General features: G+C 36.7%; 1 protein-coding gene across 2 annotated transcripts in view; it reads left to right on the plus strand.

Annotated features, from left to right (window-relative positions):
• The window catches only part of LOC107550685 (phosphofurin acidic cluster sorting protein 2-like), a 74,371-nt gene that overhangs the window by 46,349 nt on the left and 9,442 nt on the right, over nucleotides 1–18,580 (plus strand). Inside the window, exons 9-18 of one of the 2 annotated variants that reach the window (XM_016232029.1) lie at nucleotides 1,985–2,127; nucleotides 2,633–2,726; nucleotides 4,656–4,742; nucleotides 9,912–10,048; nucleotides 12,313–12,445; nucleotides 12,555–12,659; nucleotides 16,971–17,077; nucleotides 17,214–17,368; nucleotides 17,812–17,922; nucleotides 18,012–18,114. In XM_016232029.1, coding sequence (XP_016087515.1) covers nucleotides 1,985–2,127; nucleotides 2,633–2,726; nucleotides 4,656–4,742; nucleotides 9,912–10,048; nucleotides 12,313–12,445; nucleotides 12,555–12,659; nucleotides 16,971–17,077; nucleotides 17,214–17,368; nucleotides 17,812–17,922; nucleotides 18,012–18,114 — 1,175 coding nt within the window. Of the gene's footprint in view, nucleotides 1–1,984; nucleotides 2,128–2,632; nucleotides 2,727–4,655; nucleotides 4,743–9,911; nucleotides 10,049–12,312; nucleotides 12,452–12,554; nucleotides 12,660–16,970; nucleotides 17,078–17,213; nucleotides 17,369–17,811; nucleotides 17,923–18,011; nucleotides 18,115–18,580 lie in introns of both variants that reach the window. The other variant, XM_016232028.1, reaches the window with a different exon arrangement.

The raw sequence follows: 18,580 nt of genomic DNA on the forward strand, positions 1-18,580 counted from the left end.
TCAGCTGTGGTAAGTTTAACTGGGTAACGTTAATGTTACCAGTGTGTCAAAGTACAACCAATAAGCCTAAGCTACGGCGTGCCTAGCAAACCAACATGTTACTGAACAACTAGCCTTAAACAACGAGCAATATTTGACAATAGTATATTTGCCAACATAGCGTTAAGCAATGAGAATGAAATAAGAAACTTAGCAGGAAATGTTGCTCAATAATATATTTATGGGGGAAGCATCACCCCAGCTCAGCAAGTGAGGAACCAGAGGAAAACGACTGTAGTTCCAACAAGTTACCTGTATTTTTTATTTTTTTAAAGGCGCTGCTTGTACTGCTTAGAATAATTGGACTATATTTAAATCCCTTGTGTCCATTTGAGCGCTCAGTCGTAACCTTCCAATCACCACCGAAGTGATTTATTTTTTAAAATTTTTAAATAAATGAACATGGCTTGATCTCAGCCAGTTAATTTCACCCTAATTTCTCATGCTCATATGCTCACATTACTCAGCGTGAGCACATATTCAAGCGGATCAGAAATTATGAATCTCTAATAAGTGGCTGTCCAGCAGGGGAAGCATACACTGCGGAAATACTTCGAATGACTGTCATTGATATTACATTCTTATATGTATAGAAGCCATTAGGAGCGATAAACGCGTGCTTCTGAGCGCACACTCACACCGCTAATGAAACATCAACCTTAGAAATAAACAATCGTAACATTGAGATTATGCCGCTGAATACAGCGAACCCCAGTTGAAACGCATACACGAGAATGCTTGTTTCATTTAAACTTGTTCTCATGGCCTTAACAATCGGCGTGTCCTAAGAGCGATTACATGCTCTAGACTACATGTTGCTCCAGCTGTATGAACACAGATGCGTAAATGCTGCTGCAAATATGCTTTTTTCAATTAGCAGACCAGGTAATATACACAGCGATATGGATTAAAACAGCATTCACTTATCTTAGATGTGGATTTCAGATGTTCTGAAACACGCTGCAACAGTTTGATTTGCGAGCAGCGATGCTTAATTTCCTCTGAAGCAAGCTGAAAAGCTGCTGAATAATACTGAATACAGCTTATATAGGAATGCCACGATAGGTGTCGTATCCCTATAGGTAGATGTGATCAGCTGATGCAAGCTTGACTCACGTGACCTGCCAGAACTAACGCTAAAGCTTAATTTATGGTGTTTTTCTGGTTTAAGTTGGTTTAGCTGGTCTTCTGTCCTGGCCAAGTTAGTGTTATGCTTTTTTAACCAGGGATAGTGGAGCAAAACAATGCTAACGTAAAGTCTGTTTGTGTGCTGACACATTTTAAATCAGTATCCACTTATAAAGGATGGATCAGCTGTGAACACAGTGCAGTACTTAAGATGTAAATGAGTGAAATTTGTTTATTTTATTATCTTGGGAAAAGAAAAACAATAGTGTAAATTCCCATTATTATAATAATAATTCATGTGCCTCCTTTACTTTCAGACCATCTTTTATCCTCTTTCTGTCTTTTGTTTACTTTTACACAATGAACTTCTTTCTGTCTTTTAGTCTCAGCTGCCTGAGGAGATGCATTTTATAGTATGAATGGGTCATTGCTGGTGATTGTACTGTGAAAATTCTGTCTGAAAAAGATCGCATTGAATGCCTGGTTTTTCTGCACATATTGGCTTTTTAAAATGGGCGAATCACATGACAACATGCTCAAGTCACATTTTCCCACAAAAAACATCTCATTAAGGTAATTTCTCAGTAATTTCGCATTAACTATAATATAAAATACTGTAATGATTTTAGTTTGGCATAAATAAAAGGCATTACATCACATACTACAATTTTAAAATAATTTATTTTTGATTTACAAATATGTTTAATTGTCATGACGTCATTGTGGTTTGACATGTGACTTGGTCATGTTTTATGAGGTTTTTACTTACATTTCCATACATATCTATATGTTGTTTATTTTTTGCTGGCTTAAAAAGGTCTTAGACCCGGTTGATCAGACGCAAGAGGTTGAAGATTTGGATCTTCTGTATGACAGTCTGGAGGTTTATAACCAGAGCGACAGTGGCCCAGAGATGGAGGACAACGAGAGTCTTCTCAGCACTCCCAAACCCAAACTAAAGTAAGAGCCATGAGTCATAGCGCAAGAGTTGCAACGTTTAATTGGATACAATTAGTAGCGAGCAAACTAGATATCCTTGTGGATATATTTCACATTGTTTCCAGTTATTTCAACTTTCACATTTTTCGTTCGGTTCGCACTGCTGTTCCTACTTCTAGATGCTCTAATCTCATTGTCTTCAAATCTTGGGACACACTGCCCTTAAAAATATTATTTTTGACAAAGAATCAGTTTTTTTGCTGCTAAAAATGATTGTTCTGGAGGAGAAAGTGTTTGTATATGAATTACGAACCATGTTTAATGCTTGAAGCACCAGAGTCTCATTGTCTTTCAGTCAAAGTGAATGACTTCCAGTTGCTTTGTCTTTGCCAATCGCGCCAGTGTAAACGCCTCTTAAAGAACACTTAGGAAAAATTAACTGATACTTTATCGCTGACCATGAAATCCAACTCTTGTGTCTAAGACTGTTTTTATATTCTTAACATTTGTATGTTTTCCACTCAAGGCCGTTCTTTGAGGGAATGTCTCACTCCAGCTCACAGACGGAGATCGGCAGTTTGCACAGTCAGAAGAGCCAACCGAGAGAGCCCACCTCCACTGTACGTCTGACATTTTGAATGCTTGAATTATCAGAATTATTCTGCCTAAACTAAGGCAAACACAGGACATGCCAATGTTGATTATATTTTTATATTTAATATACATTTTCACAATTTCTTTCTTAATCTAAGCGAAGTCAAGCCAAACTCATCTTTCACGGGACAGATCATAGTCTAATATACCCAGTTTTTCTCATAAAAAAGTATTCCGTTTTGAGAAAATATGTTGTAAATACATATTGCCTTTGTCAGAACGTATAGTAATCCCATTTATTATCTCCCCAGGGGAAATAGATTTTTTTATGATAATGTATAAACTTTCAAATATAGACCTAGAATCCAAGGTTACTAACTGATTATGCTTTTGTCGAAGCCAATATTTGAATATACACAACTTCAAATGTGTGGTATTTTATACCTAATTAATATATTCTACTTTTTGATTCCATGTCATTCACAATGCTTCATGGGATGAGAAATGCAATCCCCTATAAAATAAAGTACACAGTCTTCTTTTTTCTCTCATTTTCAAGTACTTTTTGCATCAAATCTAAGCTTGTAGTGTTGTGATTTATCTCAGAGCTGGTTTGTTTGGTTCATTTCTTGCTAATCTTCATTGAAAATTTTTTGCATCCCCTACCCTTGTAGAAAAAAAAGTGCACTTAATTTTGAATGTGCACTTGTAGTGTACTAAGTATTATTATTTTTTAAATCTGTAATCACATATAATATCAATGACATAAAAGGCCACTTAAGTGCACTTTAAGAGACTCCACTTTCAGGACTGTTTCTTAACACTCCTGTAACAGGGCTGACGAGACGTGAGACGTGTGGATCCATCTGCAGGCTTTATTAAAAAGACGTAGTACACAGGCAGGGTCAAAACAATGGCAAACAGGTATATGGCTGGCAAAACACAAGAATAGTCCTAGGGCTAGCGTAGGTCACCGATCAGCAGACAGAATCAAAGGGGCGAGACGAGGGGGAGAAATCCAAGGAAACAGGCAAAGATCAAAAACAGGCAAGGCAAGGCAAAACAAGGGAGACTCGGAAAGGGGTGCAGGCTAAACAATGCTCAGCAGAGAAATGTGGTTAGAGTGGGTGTTATATAGTGAATGAGGTAATTAGAAACAGCTGTGTGCAATCAGGGCAGTGTGCAAATTGTGCAAAGAATGATGGGAAATGTAGTCCGGGGTGCTATGCCACAGTTTGTGTAGTGCCAGAGTCAATGAAATGGAAAGGGTGACCTCTGGTGGTGAATAAACAGAAGTCCATGGACTGAATTCGTGACAACTCCTCAGTACACTTTTAAAATCATTGTTTTAATAATCGCTAAATAAGTACACTTATTCTGATGTGTTGTCTAACATACTAAAGCACAAAGCACTTGATTATAATTTGAACTGTAATGTGTTATTCAATATTATGTTTAAGGTTAGTATCATTTAAATGTACTAAATTGCAACATCATCATTACAAATGTGTAATTACAAATATTTTTAAAATCATGACATACAATTTTGCATAGAAATTACATAAAGTATATTATTTTAGACACTAAATAGAGCAGCACTTTAACCATATTTCAAAGACAAAAGAAGTAATTATGAAATTACGTATAAAGATACACTGAATTCCTATACTTGTGTGGGCCATAAAAGCACTCTAAAATTCAGCTAATAGAATTTCATATAAATTTAAGCTACAATACATTTTCATTTAATTGCAGTTACCATGCAGTTAAGTACCAGAAAAGATTACATTCGGTTCACACTTAAGTTCTTTTAAAATACATGGTTTCTATAAGTACTCATGCTTAAGTGTACTTCGTTTTCACAAGAGTATGGAGGAGATAAGAAAATACTTGCAGAACCAAAGCCTGAGCCCCATGCTCACTGTTGTGCTTAGTTTCTGTGTGTGTGTTTGCAGGGTGGCGATCTGTTAACAGTGGATAAGAACAGGACAGCGGGTGCACGATATCCGGATGACCCTACAGTGGTGGACTCTGCAGCTGGGGTCAGTGACAAGTTTTTTTTATCTTTATACATTTATCGTTCAGCAATTTTTATACAGCTGTCTGGAATACTGTAGAACATTGATTACTTGATGTAGAGTTGATATCTGTTATTTACTTTCCTTCTTTCTTTTCTTCTGTTGATTACCATGGTTTCTCTCTGTGTCTATCAGTTCACATCTGCTTAAAGTGAAGAGTAACAGTGTGTGAGTGTTTAAATGTGTTTGCTACCCAGCATCAGCACAACAACAGCCCTAATGAGGCACTTTTAGAGAGATGGGAGGAGAGACAGGGAGAGATAGAGCCAACAAATACAGTGCATCCATGTGGGACTTTAAAAACTTGTGGAGTAGGGTACACGTTATAATATTCTGCATAATTGGGATAGAAATATAGGCCTCTAAGTCATTATTTACATTTTTCATAATGACTTTTCCAAACATTTCTACTGTCTGTTTGACAGATTTGACCAAATCTATCAAGCATCAGAGCTCATAAACAATGCCATAATCATGTCATGCTCACAAAGGTAATATTAATTGTAATCATTTTTGTGGATGGGTTTTTTTTAATTCGTCTTTTCAACCATCTTTCTGTGGCTCAGATCAGGAATCATAATGTTTATTAAAAATCATAATTCTTAATGTTTATGCCTTTAAACTAAGTATCAGTGTTATTTTAGTATTATTTATATAGTATTATATTGACTATTAGTTTTAATTAGCTTTAATTTTTATATTTTGAGTTTTAATTTTAGATCGTTTTACTAATTTTGTTATGTGCTTTTGTCATCTTTAATTTTTTTATATTTCTATTTAGCTTTAATTTAATTTTAATCTGTATTAATTTTAGTACTTAAATTTACTTATTTCAGTTAGTTGCCAAGGCAACATGTCTCATTTTCGTTCAAGTTTTCCATCTAATTTTTATAGTTTACTTTGTTTCAGATTTATTTCAATTACTGAAAAATATTTTTTTTAGTTTTAGTTAACATCATTTTCAATTTTATTTGAGTAAAAGCCCAAAAGTACTTGATTTTAATGTACTTAAGTATCAAAAGTAAAAAGTCATGACAAATGCGGACATGTACAGTTTCAGTGGTCTTAAACACTTCGCCCTTTTTACAGTAGATTTACTTCACAAATAACTGACAGTCATGACCTAAATATAATTTTAATTTACAATAATCAGTACTAAAATTTGCCATCAGTACCTTACTTCTCATATGCACATTCAAGCTCTGATGATATCCAGCTCTTGGCCATTGTGACCAGATCAGTGAATCGTTGAGTTGTTGACTCAAGAACAGCTTCGATCAGGGGTGGGTTTCCTGTACAAAAAAGTAATTCGCTGCTTAACCACCATAGTACGATGCATCATTGTAGAAACTAACTAGCTAATCATGACTGTTCCCCAAACATGGTCGCATCTCCGTCAGTTGAACCACGTTGGTTAAACAGTATAGGTCAGTCTTTCATGACGTCACATGCAGGTGGTGTAGTAACTTCTAGTAATTCATGGATTCCAGATCTCTGAGATGCTGCTGTATTGAACAGGGCAGCTGATGACTATTTTGCCATTTTTTGTTCCTTGTCATTTTGCCTTATTTGATTTATCGCAGGTTCCCTCTTACGTCATTCACATTCGTGCACATGCACAGTCTTCAAAAAAGGTGCTTATTGAGGACACTGTTATCAGCGGTGGCCAAAGTTGGTACTGTAGAGACACAATCCTGCAGAGTTTAGCTCCAACCTCGATAAAAACTCACCTGCCTGTATCTTTCTAGTAACCCTCAGACCGTGACTAGCTTGTTCAGGTGTGTTTGATTAGGGTTAGAGCGAAACTCTGCAGGACAGTGGCTCTCCAGGACCGACTTTGGCCACCCCTGTGCTAAATCATATGGATTGAAATGGATATATATTTAAATGTCATGGAAGATATAGATTGAACCGTGTGTTAGCTTGTTCACGTCCACATGTCTTACAAGAAACTATGCTTCTAACCACAGGTCAAGTGCTGTAGTTCCAACCACGTACGTTTGCGATGCTTTTTGCGAATGTCCGCTGGAACTAGGGGTGTGCGATATTATATCATTTCATATAGTTAATATCACACGAAGAGTGCCGTTTTTTTCTCCAAAAGCCAGCATGATTACAAATGTGATATTAATTTTATACAACAGTTCAATAAACAAGAAGTTAATATTAAGAGACTTGCGTTTTAGACACCACAGCACTGTTTCACGTCTCTGAGCAACATGACGGTGTTTCTTTCTTTTCCGTTTAAATTATTCGGTTCAGTCGCAATGACTCACTTATTAACAGTGACTTGCTGCCACCTACTGGCGGTTTTAATTTCAAAATTTAAAATATCAAAACATTATTTATGCATTTGTAACTGCAGGTTAAAGTATTCCATGCTCCTCAGAGCTGCATTAAACAGTGTGTAAATGCATCTAAATGTCACATCTAATGCAGCTTCTGGGTTTCCTCTGCATTGCAAAGATACATTTTGTTAATACTGATTTCATTTGTTTGGTAACAGCCCAAATGCAAGAACTTGACTCAAAAGATGATGCACACTTTTAGAAAAAATGGCTTAAAGGTAAAAATGCCCATAAAACTTACTGGAAAAGATTAATTTCTATCACTGCTGTGAACCGACCACAGAGAATATGAAGAATATAAAAAAATTCAGGAGTCAGCTGTCCACGGTAGTCCTTAAGATATCAGCACAGTAACACACTCTGCAAAATATTGTCTAATTATCGTTATCGATAAAAATTCCAGAAATGTATCGAGATATAGTTTTTTTTTGTCAGTAGTTGGAACTATGGTTTCAGAACTGTGTTGGTAACAATGGAACTTGCGACTATAGTTGGCTAACAATACTTTTGGGAAATGCTGCCCAGATCGTTCTTTCATGAATGAATTATGTTCGATCTGTGAACCAGTTTAAGAGGTTCATTGGAAAAAATCAGCTTGTTTCCTAATCAGGCATCGCTATTGCGTCTCTGAAGGGGTGGCGATTTCTCCAGTTTGGAATAATGAGGAACTGTATGTTTTTATGAAATATAGTGGTAAAAAGTACAATATTTTGCTTTGGAATGTAGTGAAGTGAAAGTTTCCAAAAAAAATGTAACAAAAGAAATAAAAACAATGATTAACAATAACAACACTGCTAAGTACTAAACTTCAGCATCTAAATCGTCTCACACCATTTGTACCCAAAAATTCAGACTCATATCTACAGACCAGAATATCATATTGAGAGTCTTGGGGGTGTTTTTTTTTTGTTGATCTGGGCCAGTAAGCAACTACCTAGCAACCACTCAGAACACCTTAGCATTATAGTGTCAAGTTTTATGCAAGCAATCACCAGTCACATGTTCTTCGAAGAAAAAAATTCATTACAAAACAGCTAGTTCCGGTCCTTGATTCTGATTGGTTGAGCCGCATTCTAAGCTGTTGTAAATTACACTACAAACACACACCTTTGATTACTTCTGTGTGTTGTTCGGCAACCACTTTGTTGAAACCACAACTGTTTCTGAGTAACTACATTGTTTGGTGGAAGAATACTGTTTTTATTTGTATTATTACACTTTATTTGCTCTGTTATATTCTGTGAAACCTTACTACGTGTATGGAATAACCGTTTTAAATGCAGCTTCTGGGTTTCCTCTGCATTGCAAAGATACATTTTGTTAATACTGATTTCATTTGTTTGGTAACAGCCCAAATGCAAGAACTTGACTCAAAAGATGATGCACACTTTTAGAAAAAATGGCTTAAAGGTAAAAATGCCCATAAAACTTACTGGAAAAGATTAATTTCTATCACTGCTGTGAACCGACCACAGAGAATATGAAGAATATAAAAAAATTCAGGAGTCAGCTGTCCACGGTAGTCCTTAAGATATCAGCACAGTAACACACTCTGCAAAATATTGTCTAATTATCGTTATCGATAAAAATTCCAGAAATGTATCGAGATATAGTTTTTTTTTGTCAGTAGTTGGAACTATGGTTTCAGAACTGTGTTGGTAACAATGGAACTTGCGACTATAGTTGGCTAACAATACTTTTGGGAAATGCTGCCCAGATCGTTCTTTCATGAATGAATTATGTTCGATCTGTGAACCAGTTTAAGAGGTTCATTGGAAAAAATCAGCTTGTTTCCTAATCAGGCATCGCTATTGCGTCTCTGAAGGGGTGGCGATTTCTCCAGTTTGGAATAATGAGGAACTGTATGTTTTTATGAAATATAGTGGTAAAAAGTACAATATTTTGCTTTGGAATGTAGTGAAGTGAAAGTTTCCAAAAAAAATGTAACAAAAGAAATAAAAACAATGATTAACAATAACAACACTGCTAAGTACTAAACTTCAGCATCTAAATCGTCTCACACCATTTGTACCCAAAAATTCAGACTCATATCTACAGACCAGAATATCATATTGAGAGTCTTGGGGGTGTTTTTTTTTTGTTGATCTGGGCCAGTAAGCAACTACCTAGCAACCACTCAGAACACCTTAGCATTATAGTGTCAAGTTTTATGCAAGCAATCACCAGTCACATGTTCTTCGAAGAAAAAAATTCATTACAAAACAGCTAGTTCCGGTCCTTGATTCTGATTGGTTGAGCCGCATTCTAAGCTGTTGTAAATTACACTACAAACACACACCTTTGATTACTTCTGTGTGTTGTTCGGCAACCACTTTGTTGAAACCACAACTGTTTCTGAGTAACTACATTGTTTGGTGGAAGAATACTGTTTTTATTTGTATTATTACACTTTATTTGCTCTGTTATATTCTGTGAAACCTTACTACGTGTATGGAATAACCGTTTTATAAAAGCAATAAGCCCTGTGAAGCCGTGGTTTACAGTGAATTTAATATACTCTATACTTCTTTCATAAGGGCCATCCTGTTTTTCTGTTTTTGTGCACTGACTGCTGATAATTCAAGGCTGTGGTCTGTGTCGCACACTTAATCAGTTCTAACAGTATCTAGCATGTGGAAGTCACACACACACACACACATACTCACACGCACACCACAATTCTGCTTTGTGGCTAAGTGGCCGTCACCACAGCAACATGACAATTTTCACGAGCCCTTGAAGAGAGTGATACATGTTCCTGTCTGATGTTTATCTCTCCACTCAGGAGCTGGTGGAAGACGAGGCGGGCGGGGGCGTGGCAACATGTGACGCCAGCATGAACTGGGACGTGAGTGCAGAGAAATTAGCAGGAACGGTGGGCAAACTCTGCAAGGCTGAGTCGCAGACTCTCATGTCACCTAGGTAACAGACGCGGCCTTCTATTCTTGCCTTCCTGCTTTCCTTTTCCATCTGTTTTCTATCGCAACCTCTCTCTCGCACTCTCAAACTCATTTTTTCTGTCTGAACAATCCCCTCAGATGCAGTTTTCACTTTTGAATTTAATAATAGTCATAGCAGATGTTCTCGCATCTGGGTGTTTCTTCAACTACTGAGGTCAAATGTTTGGTGCGAAAACAGTGCGATAAAAATTTGAACTGGTGGTAATGCACCTGTTCTGACAGATGCAAACATTTGCATACTGTACATTTACAGACAGGGTTGTTGACATGTCTTTTCCATCGCACTGCGAAAAACTTGTCAGATTCATACTTTTGGTCACATGCCCAGAGCTGTGACATAAAACTATGACTTGGTGGTGCTCACAAATATAGACTATTTGGCTACGCGACAGTAAATAGTAGAGTAAGCATTTGGAACTGGCTCTGTCTTGTCTTCCCGTGACAAGTGAATGTCAAACAGGAAGATGTGCAATGTTTCGCATCACGGAAATGTTTCTGCTTTTATGTAAGCGCCACCTACTTTCAGAGAGTGAAACTGCATTTTCATTCAACCTGTTTGCCGTTTTTTTAAATATATACATATATATAACATAAATGTGAAAATGCGACCAAATTTTTGTGCTGAACATTCATGTTAGTGTCAGTAGGCCTTTACTGGACATTAACATGAACAGATTACAATTTTTTCTTTCAAACTTTATTTTAAGGTCCAATTCTCGCTATTAATTAACTATTAACTACTACTTTTGCCTCAATAAACTCCTAATTAGAACCTTAAAAAGGTAGTTGTTAAGTTTAGGTATTGGGTAGGATTAGAGATAAGTTAATAGTGAGAATTGGTCCCTTTACTAAAGTGTTACCACTTTTTCTATATGAATGTCTTTTTTATTTATAGATTTTATTTTTTATCATTTTCTTTAAAATGTGTCTTAAAACATGAAAATCCATCATAAAAAATTAAATATGATAAGCTAAACAAACAGTGAAATAGACAAACCATTTAAATATTTATTTTGTGAAAATGATTTATAATAGTTTTTACACAAATAAGGACTGTTGTGTCGTCATCCCAACCAACAATATTGCCCTAATACAATTTTATATTGAAGGAACTGGTGGTAATTCGTCTGTTTAGACCGACACAAATATTTGCATGCCAACAATTTACAGATAGGGTTATTGACCTTATTTAATCACAAAACTCTGACCAACCAATAAGATTGTCACTTTTGGTCACATGCCCAGAGCCGGTGCAGTTGCATAACACAACAATTTTGCCCTAAAAATTGGAAAGTCACAATGAAACTGAAGTAGCAAAACATCTTTTCTTCAATTTTGTGACACATCAGAGTGAAATGGCTAATGAAAAACAAGGTGGAGACTTGGTTCTATGCACCAGTTGTTGATTGAATGGAGACGGATCTGAATCAAGCTTGCACTCAATTGTAGAAAGGCATGGGGTTTAAGTAAACTAAAGTCTGGCATACAGTACATCACCAGAGAGGAGTCTGTTGTTTCACCGGAAGATTGAATTTGTGACATTTTGATTAAAAATAACGAGGTCAAAAAATTACTTTAAATGAAACATCTGCATTCACAATAAGATTAATATCATGCATTTACAAAGTAGGGTAATTTTTATTTCATGCCGACTTTAAACCAGCGAGTCTATTTTCTAACACTCCACAGGACCGAAAGTGCTCAGTTGAAGAAACACCCATCTGTTATATTTCTCTTGTGGTCCATCATAACATCAAGTCGTCTGTTCTTCCATGTAGTTTTCTAGCTGGTTGTTCTCACAGGCCTCTGCTAGACGGCATATGTGTGTGTTTGCATTGGCTAATGAGCTCATTAAGACTCAGTCCCCGAGCAATGGGCTCACAGACACTAGTAAATGTGGAATGCAGCAGTGCATCACTGACTCGCCTCTTTTTAGCTTCTTTCTGTGGTGATGCCACAAATTGTGATGCACGATCTACTCTATTATAGTGCTACAGCTCTTAGTTCAGACTGAAATGACAACTGTGAAGTGTTCTTCATCTGTGAGTTGAATATTCTGCATTTATATCCAGTCCAGCTGGTCAATCACCAGACCAGCTTGGATCAGCAGGTTTTAGCTTGGTTTTCCAGCTTGGAGGACTTGTGTCAAAAACTTCTCGGAGGAACTATAATATCTGTTCTCATTCCAGCAGTTCTAATATGTCTTTTTCCTTGTTGGGTGGCCAGTAAAACAGACAGTAAGCTGCAGCGACGTCCACGAAGCACATCCATGAAAGACAGACAGAATTCTAAAGCTCAGAGCGATCGCACCAGCAGCATTGAGAGCGAGACCTCGCCAGACTCCAGGCTCATCACACAGGTTTGTGTAAGTGTGTTTGTGTCTGCCAGGATAAGAATAAGGAAATACTGGAAGACTGATTTGTGTATACAAGTGCTCATTTTCTGACCTGGTGTCCTTCCTGTCGCAGGTCCCGAGGAAATCAGTGTACGATCAACTCAACCAGATCCTGAATTCTGACGAACATCTGCCGGAGAATATCATTCTTATTAACACTACAGACTGGCAGGGACAGGTGTGTACTGTACTTATATATATATATACTAGGGATGGGAAGATTGCCCGATTCGCTCGGTGCATTGACATAAAAAGTTAACGATGCAATGCATCGGTTTAAAAAGTGTGCATCGGATACAAGTTGGCATTTATATAGCGATGCATCGTTTCTAACATATTTGCATCGGTAAAAAACGATTTATATATAATTACTAGTGGATGCGCTATACTTTTATTATTTAGAAAGTGACCAATAATCTGTGACCAATATTTTATATGTAGATTGATTTCTTCTCTCTAAACTGTTACTCAAGCGCGCTCTCTCATCACCGCTGCTGCTGCGTGAATATGACGCATCAAAACAACACTACAGAGACCTGAGGAAAAACTGGGATTAAAGTCCAAAACCTGACTTGAAATAACCTAACAAATCAATCAGGGCTAAAGCGGTTCCATAAACGACAAATTAAGTTCACACAATCTCACTAATTTGTGCACACTTATTCTTAAGCAGCCCTTAATGTCGATCATGGATCAAATAGAGGCACCATCGCAAACAGCGAATATATCTGTGCTGTTTAATGCATTTGAGACGTTGTGTTTTCCTCAGTGCATAACTGACATGTCACAGGTATATTTTTCATCTGTAAATGTCAGAAAGTCACACAAATATATAAATTTTTCTGTCAGGAGTGGGCGAGGCTTACGCAAGTGAACGAGCGCTGTTGCGCGCATGCACACTTAACAGACAGAGCGCAATGCAATTGACTCGCAATAATTCTGAGTAAAATATACATTTTGCTAAAATATAAAATGTAACTTAAATGTGTCTTTTGTAGAATTTTAAACCTACATATAAGTGTATTTTTATGATAGCAGTAACTGTGAAGGGACTTGTAATAGGTAAATAAAATGTAAGCTAGTACAGTACTAATTACTAAGCTCTGATGTGTTAATGTGTGTTTCTTATACCAGTTAAAATATAGTAATTTTCTTTATTATTTATTTTCCTTTTTAATTCAGTGATTTTAACTTTTAATTTAGTTATTTTAATGCTTTAAAGAGCTATTTTAGATTGTAATGTTCTAATGTTTTGCTATCTGTTCTGCAAACTATAAAAGGGTACAGCTGTATTAAAACCAGAGAGAAAGGCTGCATGCTAGAAACGGTAAAAAAAAAATTAAGTAAAATAATAGTATGTGAGAGAGTAGCAATATCATTGTGTTCCTACTGGTCAGTGTTAGAGGAACTCCGCTTAGTCTGACAGTTAGCCTGCTTTAGACCAGGTTAGTTTCCCAGCACAATTTGCCACAGTGACTGAGATTAATCTATGTTAAGTTTGCTTTATAGAACCAAATCATTTGACAACGAGTCAGACTAACTGAAATAAGCCTGGCTTATTTGGTAAACTTGTTTTATGAAACGGGCCTCGAGGCATTAAAAGGGATCATATTTTCTCCATTGCATCGAATGCATTTTGTGTAAAAATCGTATCGCACTGCATCGTAACAGGGGTGAATCGCATCGCATAGGTAGCTGCTTCATATGTATTGTTAATGTATCGTATCGTTGGCTACACATCGAGATGCGTATCGTATCGGCCTGAGTCATGAGATGCACATCCCTAATATATACAGTATATATATATTATCTATACTTATTTTGCTGAATCTGTCTGCTACTTTTGATATGGTGAACCACCAGATTCTCCTGTCAACCCTATTGGAACTGCATGCCAGTGGTTTGAGTCTTACTTCTCAGATAGGTCCTTCAAGGTATCTTGGAGAGGTGAGGTGTCCAAGTCGCAACATCTAGCTACTGGTGTGCCTCAGGGCTCAGTACTTGGACCACTTCTCTTCTCTGTCTACATGGCATCACTAGGTTCTGTCATTCAGAAACATGGCTTTTCATATCACTGCTATGCTGATGACACTCAACTCTACCTCTCATTCCATCCTGATGATCCGACAATAGCTGCTCGCATCTCAGCATGTCTAACAGACATTTCTTGTTGGATGACGGACCATCACCTTCAACTCAACCTGGCTAAGACAGAACTGCTTGTGGTTTCAACAAACCCATCACTTTATCAAAATTTCACCAGCCCGTTAGGCTCATCAACCATAACTCCTTCAAAAACAGCTAGAAACCTTGGAGTTGTGATTGATGATAAGCTGAATTTCTCAGACCACATTGCTAAAACTGCCCGGTCCTGCAGATTTGCTTTATACAACATTAGGAAGATCAGGCCCTTTCTTTCAGAACATGCAACACAACTCCTTGTTCAAGATCTTGTTCTATCCAGGCTGGACTATTGCAATGCTCTCTTGTCAAGTCTTCCAGCCACTTCTATCAAACCTCTATAATTAATGCAAAATGCCGCTGCAAGATTAATCTTTAATGAGCCGAAAAGAACGCATGTCACACCTCTTAGTGCTGTGTTCAAAATATCGATACGACGATGTATCGTCACAGAGATTTGACGATATGAGTATCGATACAGGACTGTGGCACGTGTGCAGCAGTGGACCACGCTTAATTTTACAACGTTTAAAATTTAGTAGAAAATTGCGAGGTTTCTAAAAAAGAATGAATAGAGCATCTGTTAATAATCTGGCCACAGAGGAACACAATGGGGTTGCCTGATATAAAGAGACGTAATCCCCAAAACAGAGCTTCACACTTGCGCAATACAGAAATATCTGCTAAACGTGTTACTTATCTTTGTCAACCTGGCAACCCTGTGCTCACGCGCTCTCTCTCCACTGGATAAACGCGCTTGCTTTCTGAAAACAGCTGCAGTTTTGCAGTTTAGTTATCTCCACTTCAAGTCTATTCTCAGAAAAGTGTGATTCATCAACTGTTCATTTACGACAGAGAGAGAGAGAGAGAGAGAGAGAGAAAAAGAGAGAGAGAGGCTGTGTATGTATGAATTACCACCGTTTTGAATGAGTACATTACAATATAAATTTATTATAACAAGTACATTATTATTTATGGGCTTAAAAACAAGATGCAAACAATCAGAATATTGTACCTGGTGGGGAGTGCACAATGTAAACATGAAACATATGCCATTACCTATATTGTACTGTGGTACAGTTATGGAGGCCCTTCATAATGCAGAGGTCAACTGCCTGCTCTGCCAATATTTAGAAATGGCACTATAGTAAGCAGTGTTTGATAAACAGCTGTTTTTCTAAATTCTGCTGAGGTGAAATTCAGTGCAGTCATGTATCGTATCGTGGCCTCTGTATCGTGATACGTATCGTATCGTGACTTTGCTGGTGATACACAGCCCTAATATATACACACCTTGCTACGTGTACTGCGTTAGGCTAACCGAGACTTGTCATTTGCACTTATATATTGTTGCTCTTTTGTTAGTTTTGACTGCTTTTATTTTCCTCATTTGTAAGTCGCTTTGGTTAAAAGCATCTGCTAAATGACTGAATGTAAATGTAATATATATATATATATGTCTAGTTTTCCGATAAAAATACTGAAACATCCTAAAACAAGCTAAATTTAATTGAGAATCAAAATTGTGTATATATCTAAGATTATATCTTGTATTAAGTTATATTTTCCTTACCATGTTGGCAAATAATTTCTTCTTGTTTTAAGTGTAACATTAACCTTACTAAACTTTACTTAACTTTCTCAAGAAAACATATCATGTTGGTGTTTCAATATTTCTAGTGGAAAACAGAACAAAAAAGAAAATTAAGAAATTACCAATTAAGAAAACGTGTGTGTTTTAGAGTTATTACATAAAACAGGTGATTTTGTGTAGTCACTTTATAGATTTTTTAGCAATCTTCTGTAGTCAAGTACGTAAATGAGTTCATATGTAAGTTGGTGGGTTAGTGTTAGTGTTTATTAGTATTTTTTCCTTCTAGTTAGTGCAGAATGAGGAATCAACTAGTCAATCCCACATCCCTATAGTTTGGATACGATGATGCCTTCAGAGCAGTAACAGAGTTATAAGAGAGTTATAATTAAAAAAGAGGAGACTTGTCCTTGATTTACTTGTCCCAGAGTTCACAGTTTGATTTATTTAATAGTACATTATTTTAATAGGAGATGGTTATTATGGTAATACAGGGCCGACGCATTAACCTGGGAATACGAACTGTTTGTATCACTTGTCTTGTCTGTTTGGATTTATTTGGACATTCGTCCTTACCCGAGGCTGATGTGTCCCGCAGGGATAGCCATTATGCACATCACTGTCCTCATAACTTGTTTTCATTCACACTGTCTTTTTAGCATTTGCACTAATTCCCTCATGCTGCTATTTGAACTCTGAACTCTGTTTCTGTGGCAGTATTTGAATGAGATTCTTCAGGAGCACAAGCAGCCTATTGTGTCCACCGTTTCCCCCGCAGATGTTCAGGCCGCCTTCAACACCATCGTCACCAGGATTCAACGATTGTAAGCCTCACTGTGCACTCACAATACACAAATAAACCCTAGCACGCTTTATAAGTCAGAACATTAATTGAGTGGGTATTAATTTGTGAGAACTTGAGCATGATTTTTTGTCTTTTGGTGTTTATCATTGTGCCAGCTGCAACTGTAATGCACAAACACCACCCACCATTAAAGTGGCAGTGGCGGGCGATCAGAGTTACCTCAGCACAGTCCTTCGCTGCTTTGTGGAGCAGCTCGCCAACAAGACGCCCGATTGGTTGAGCTACATTCGGTTTCTAGTCATTCCTGTCGGTAAGCAGAATAAAGCATCTGAAGCACATGCCAAAATTATCTCTCAAAAGTGATTTCTTTTTAATATATTATTTTGATATATATTTTATATATTAATGACCATGGGTTTTCATAGCTGCTTTTTCATTTACACCTCCCTCAGTAAAACTGTATGTGTCAGAAAAACGTGAAGACAGGTTTTGTGACAGATTTTTCATATTTCTGTTTTCGCGGCTTAATAGGAGGGTTCACACAATTCAATTAAAACATGCATTATGTTCCTAATAGAATTGCTGCCCAGCTGGTGGTATTATTTATGCACCAAAACCAGTTTTTTTTTACATATTTGGTGCTTAGGGAGTGTTTATTTTGGACTCTTTTTTTTTTTATCTGATGTGAAAGACAACCAATTTATTCTCTGGTATTTCTTCAATGTGAACAAAATGTACTTTGTTTTTGATCAGGCTGTCATCCACTGGCCAAGTATATCTCAACATTTGACAGTAAGTTCAATAACATCTTCATGGACGTCGGATGGAGGGATGTGTTCGGGAGGTTAGAAGCTCCTAATTCAGGTTCAAATCTGTGCTAATATGGGCTCTTCAAATTTGATGCCTTTATTATCTGTTTTGATGCTGGTTCTTAACGCGTGTGATGTCCACAGATAATATTGATGTGGCCGGACGCGTCTCACAGTATCTGGCTGGAGCCAGTCTCTCCCACCAGTTCCCTATTTCTGAAGCAATGCTCACCTATAAACAAAAAAGGTATGGTCTTGTGTATGCATGCTTGAGAATATCTAATTAATGATGTGGCACATGTCAGTAAGCGCGTTTCCATTACAGATTTGCACAAAACTTTGGCGATATTTTATAAATGTCAATAAAAAAGTATTACGAAATGACGGCCTTTCCATTAACCCATGTTATAATGTAAATGTCTAAATGTAAATGTAATATATATATATACAGTGGTGTGAAAAAGTGTTGGCCCCCTGCCTGTTTTTTAAATTTTTTGCATATTTGTCACACATATATATATATATATATATATATATATATATATATATATATATATATATATATATATATATATATATATATATATTTATATTTATGTCTAGTTTTCCGATAAAAATACTGAAACATCCTAAAACAAGATAAATTTAATTGAGAATCAAAATTGTGTATATATCTAATATAGATACACAATTTTTATCTAATATATCTATAT

Source organism: Sinocyclocheilus grahami, unplaced genomic scaffold, assembly GCF_001515645.1.
Source record: "Sinocyclocheilus grahami isolate Dianchi unplaced genomic scaffold, SAMN03320097.WGS_v1.1 scaffold405.1, whole genome shotgun sequence".
Classification (NCBI taxonomy): Eukaryota; Metazoa; Chordata; class Actinopteri; order Cypriniformes; family Cyprinidae; genus Sinocyclocheilus; species Sinocyclocheilus grahami.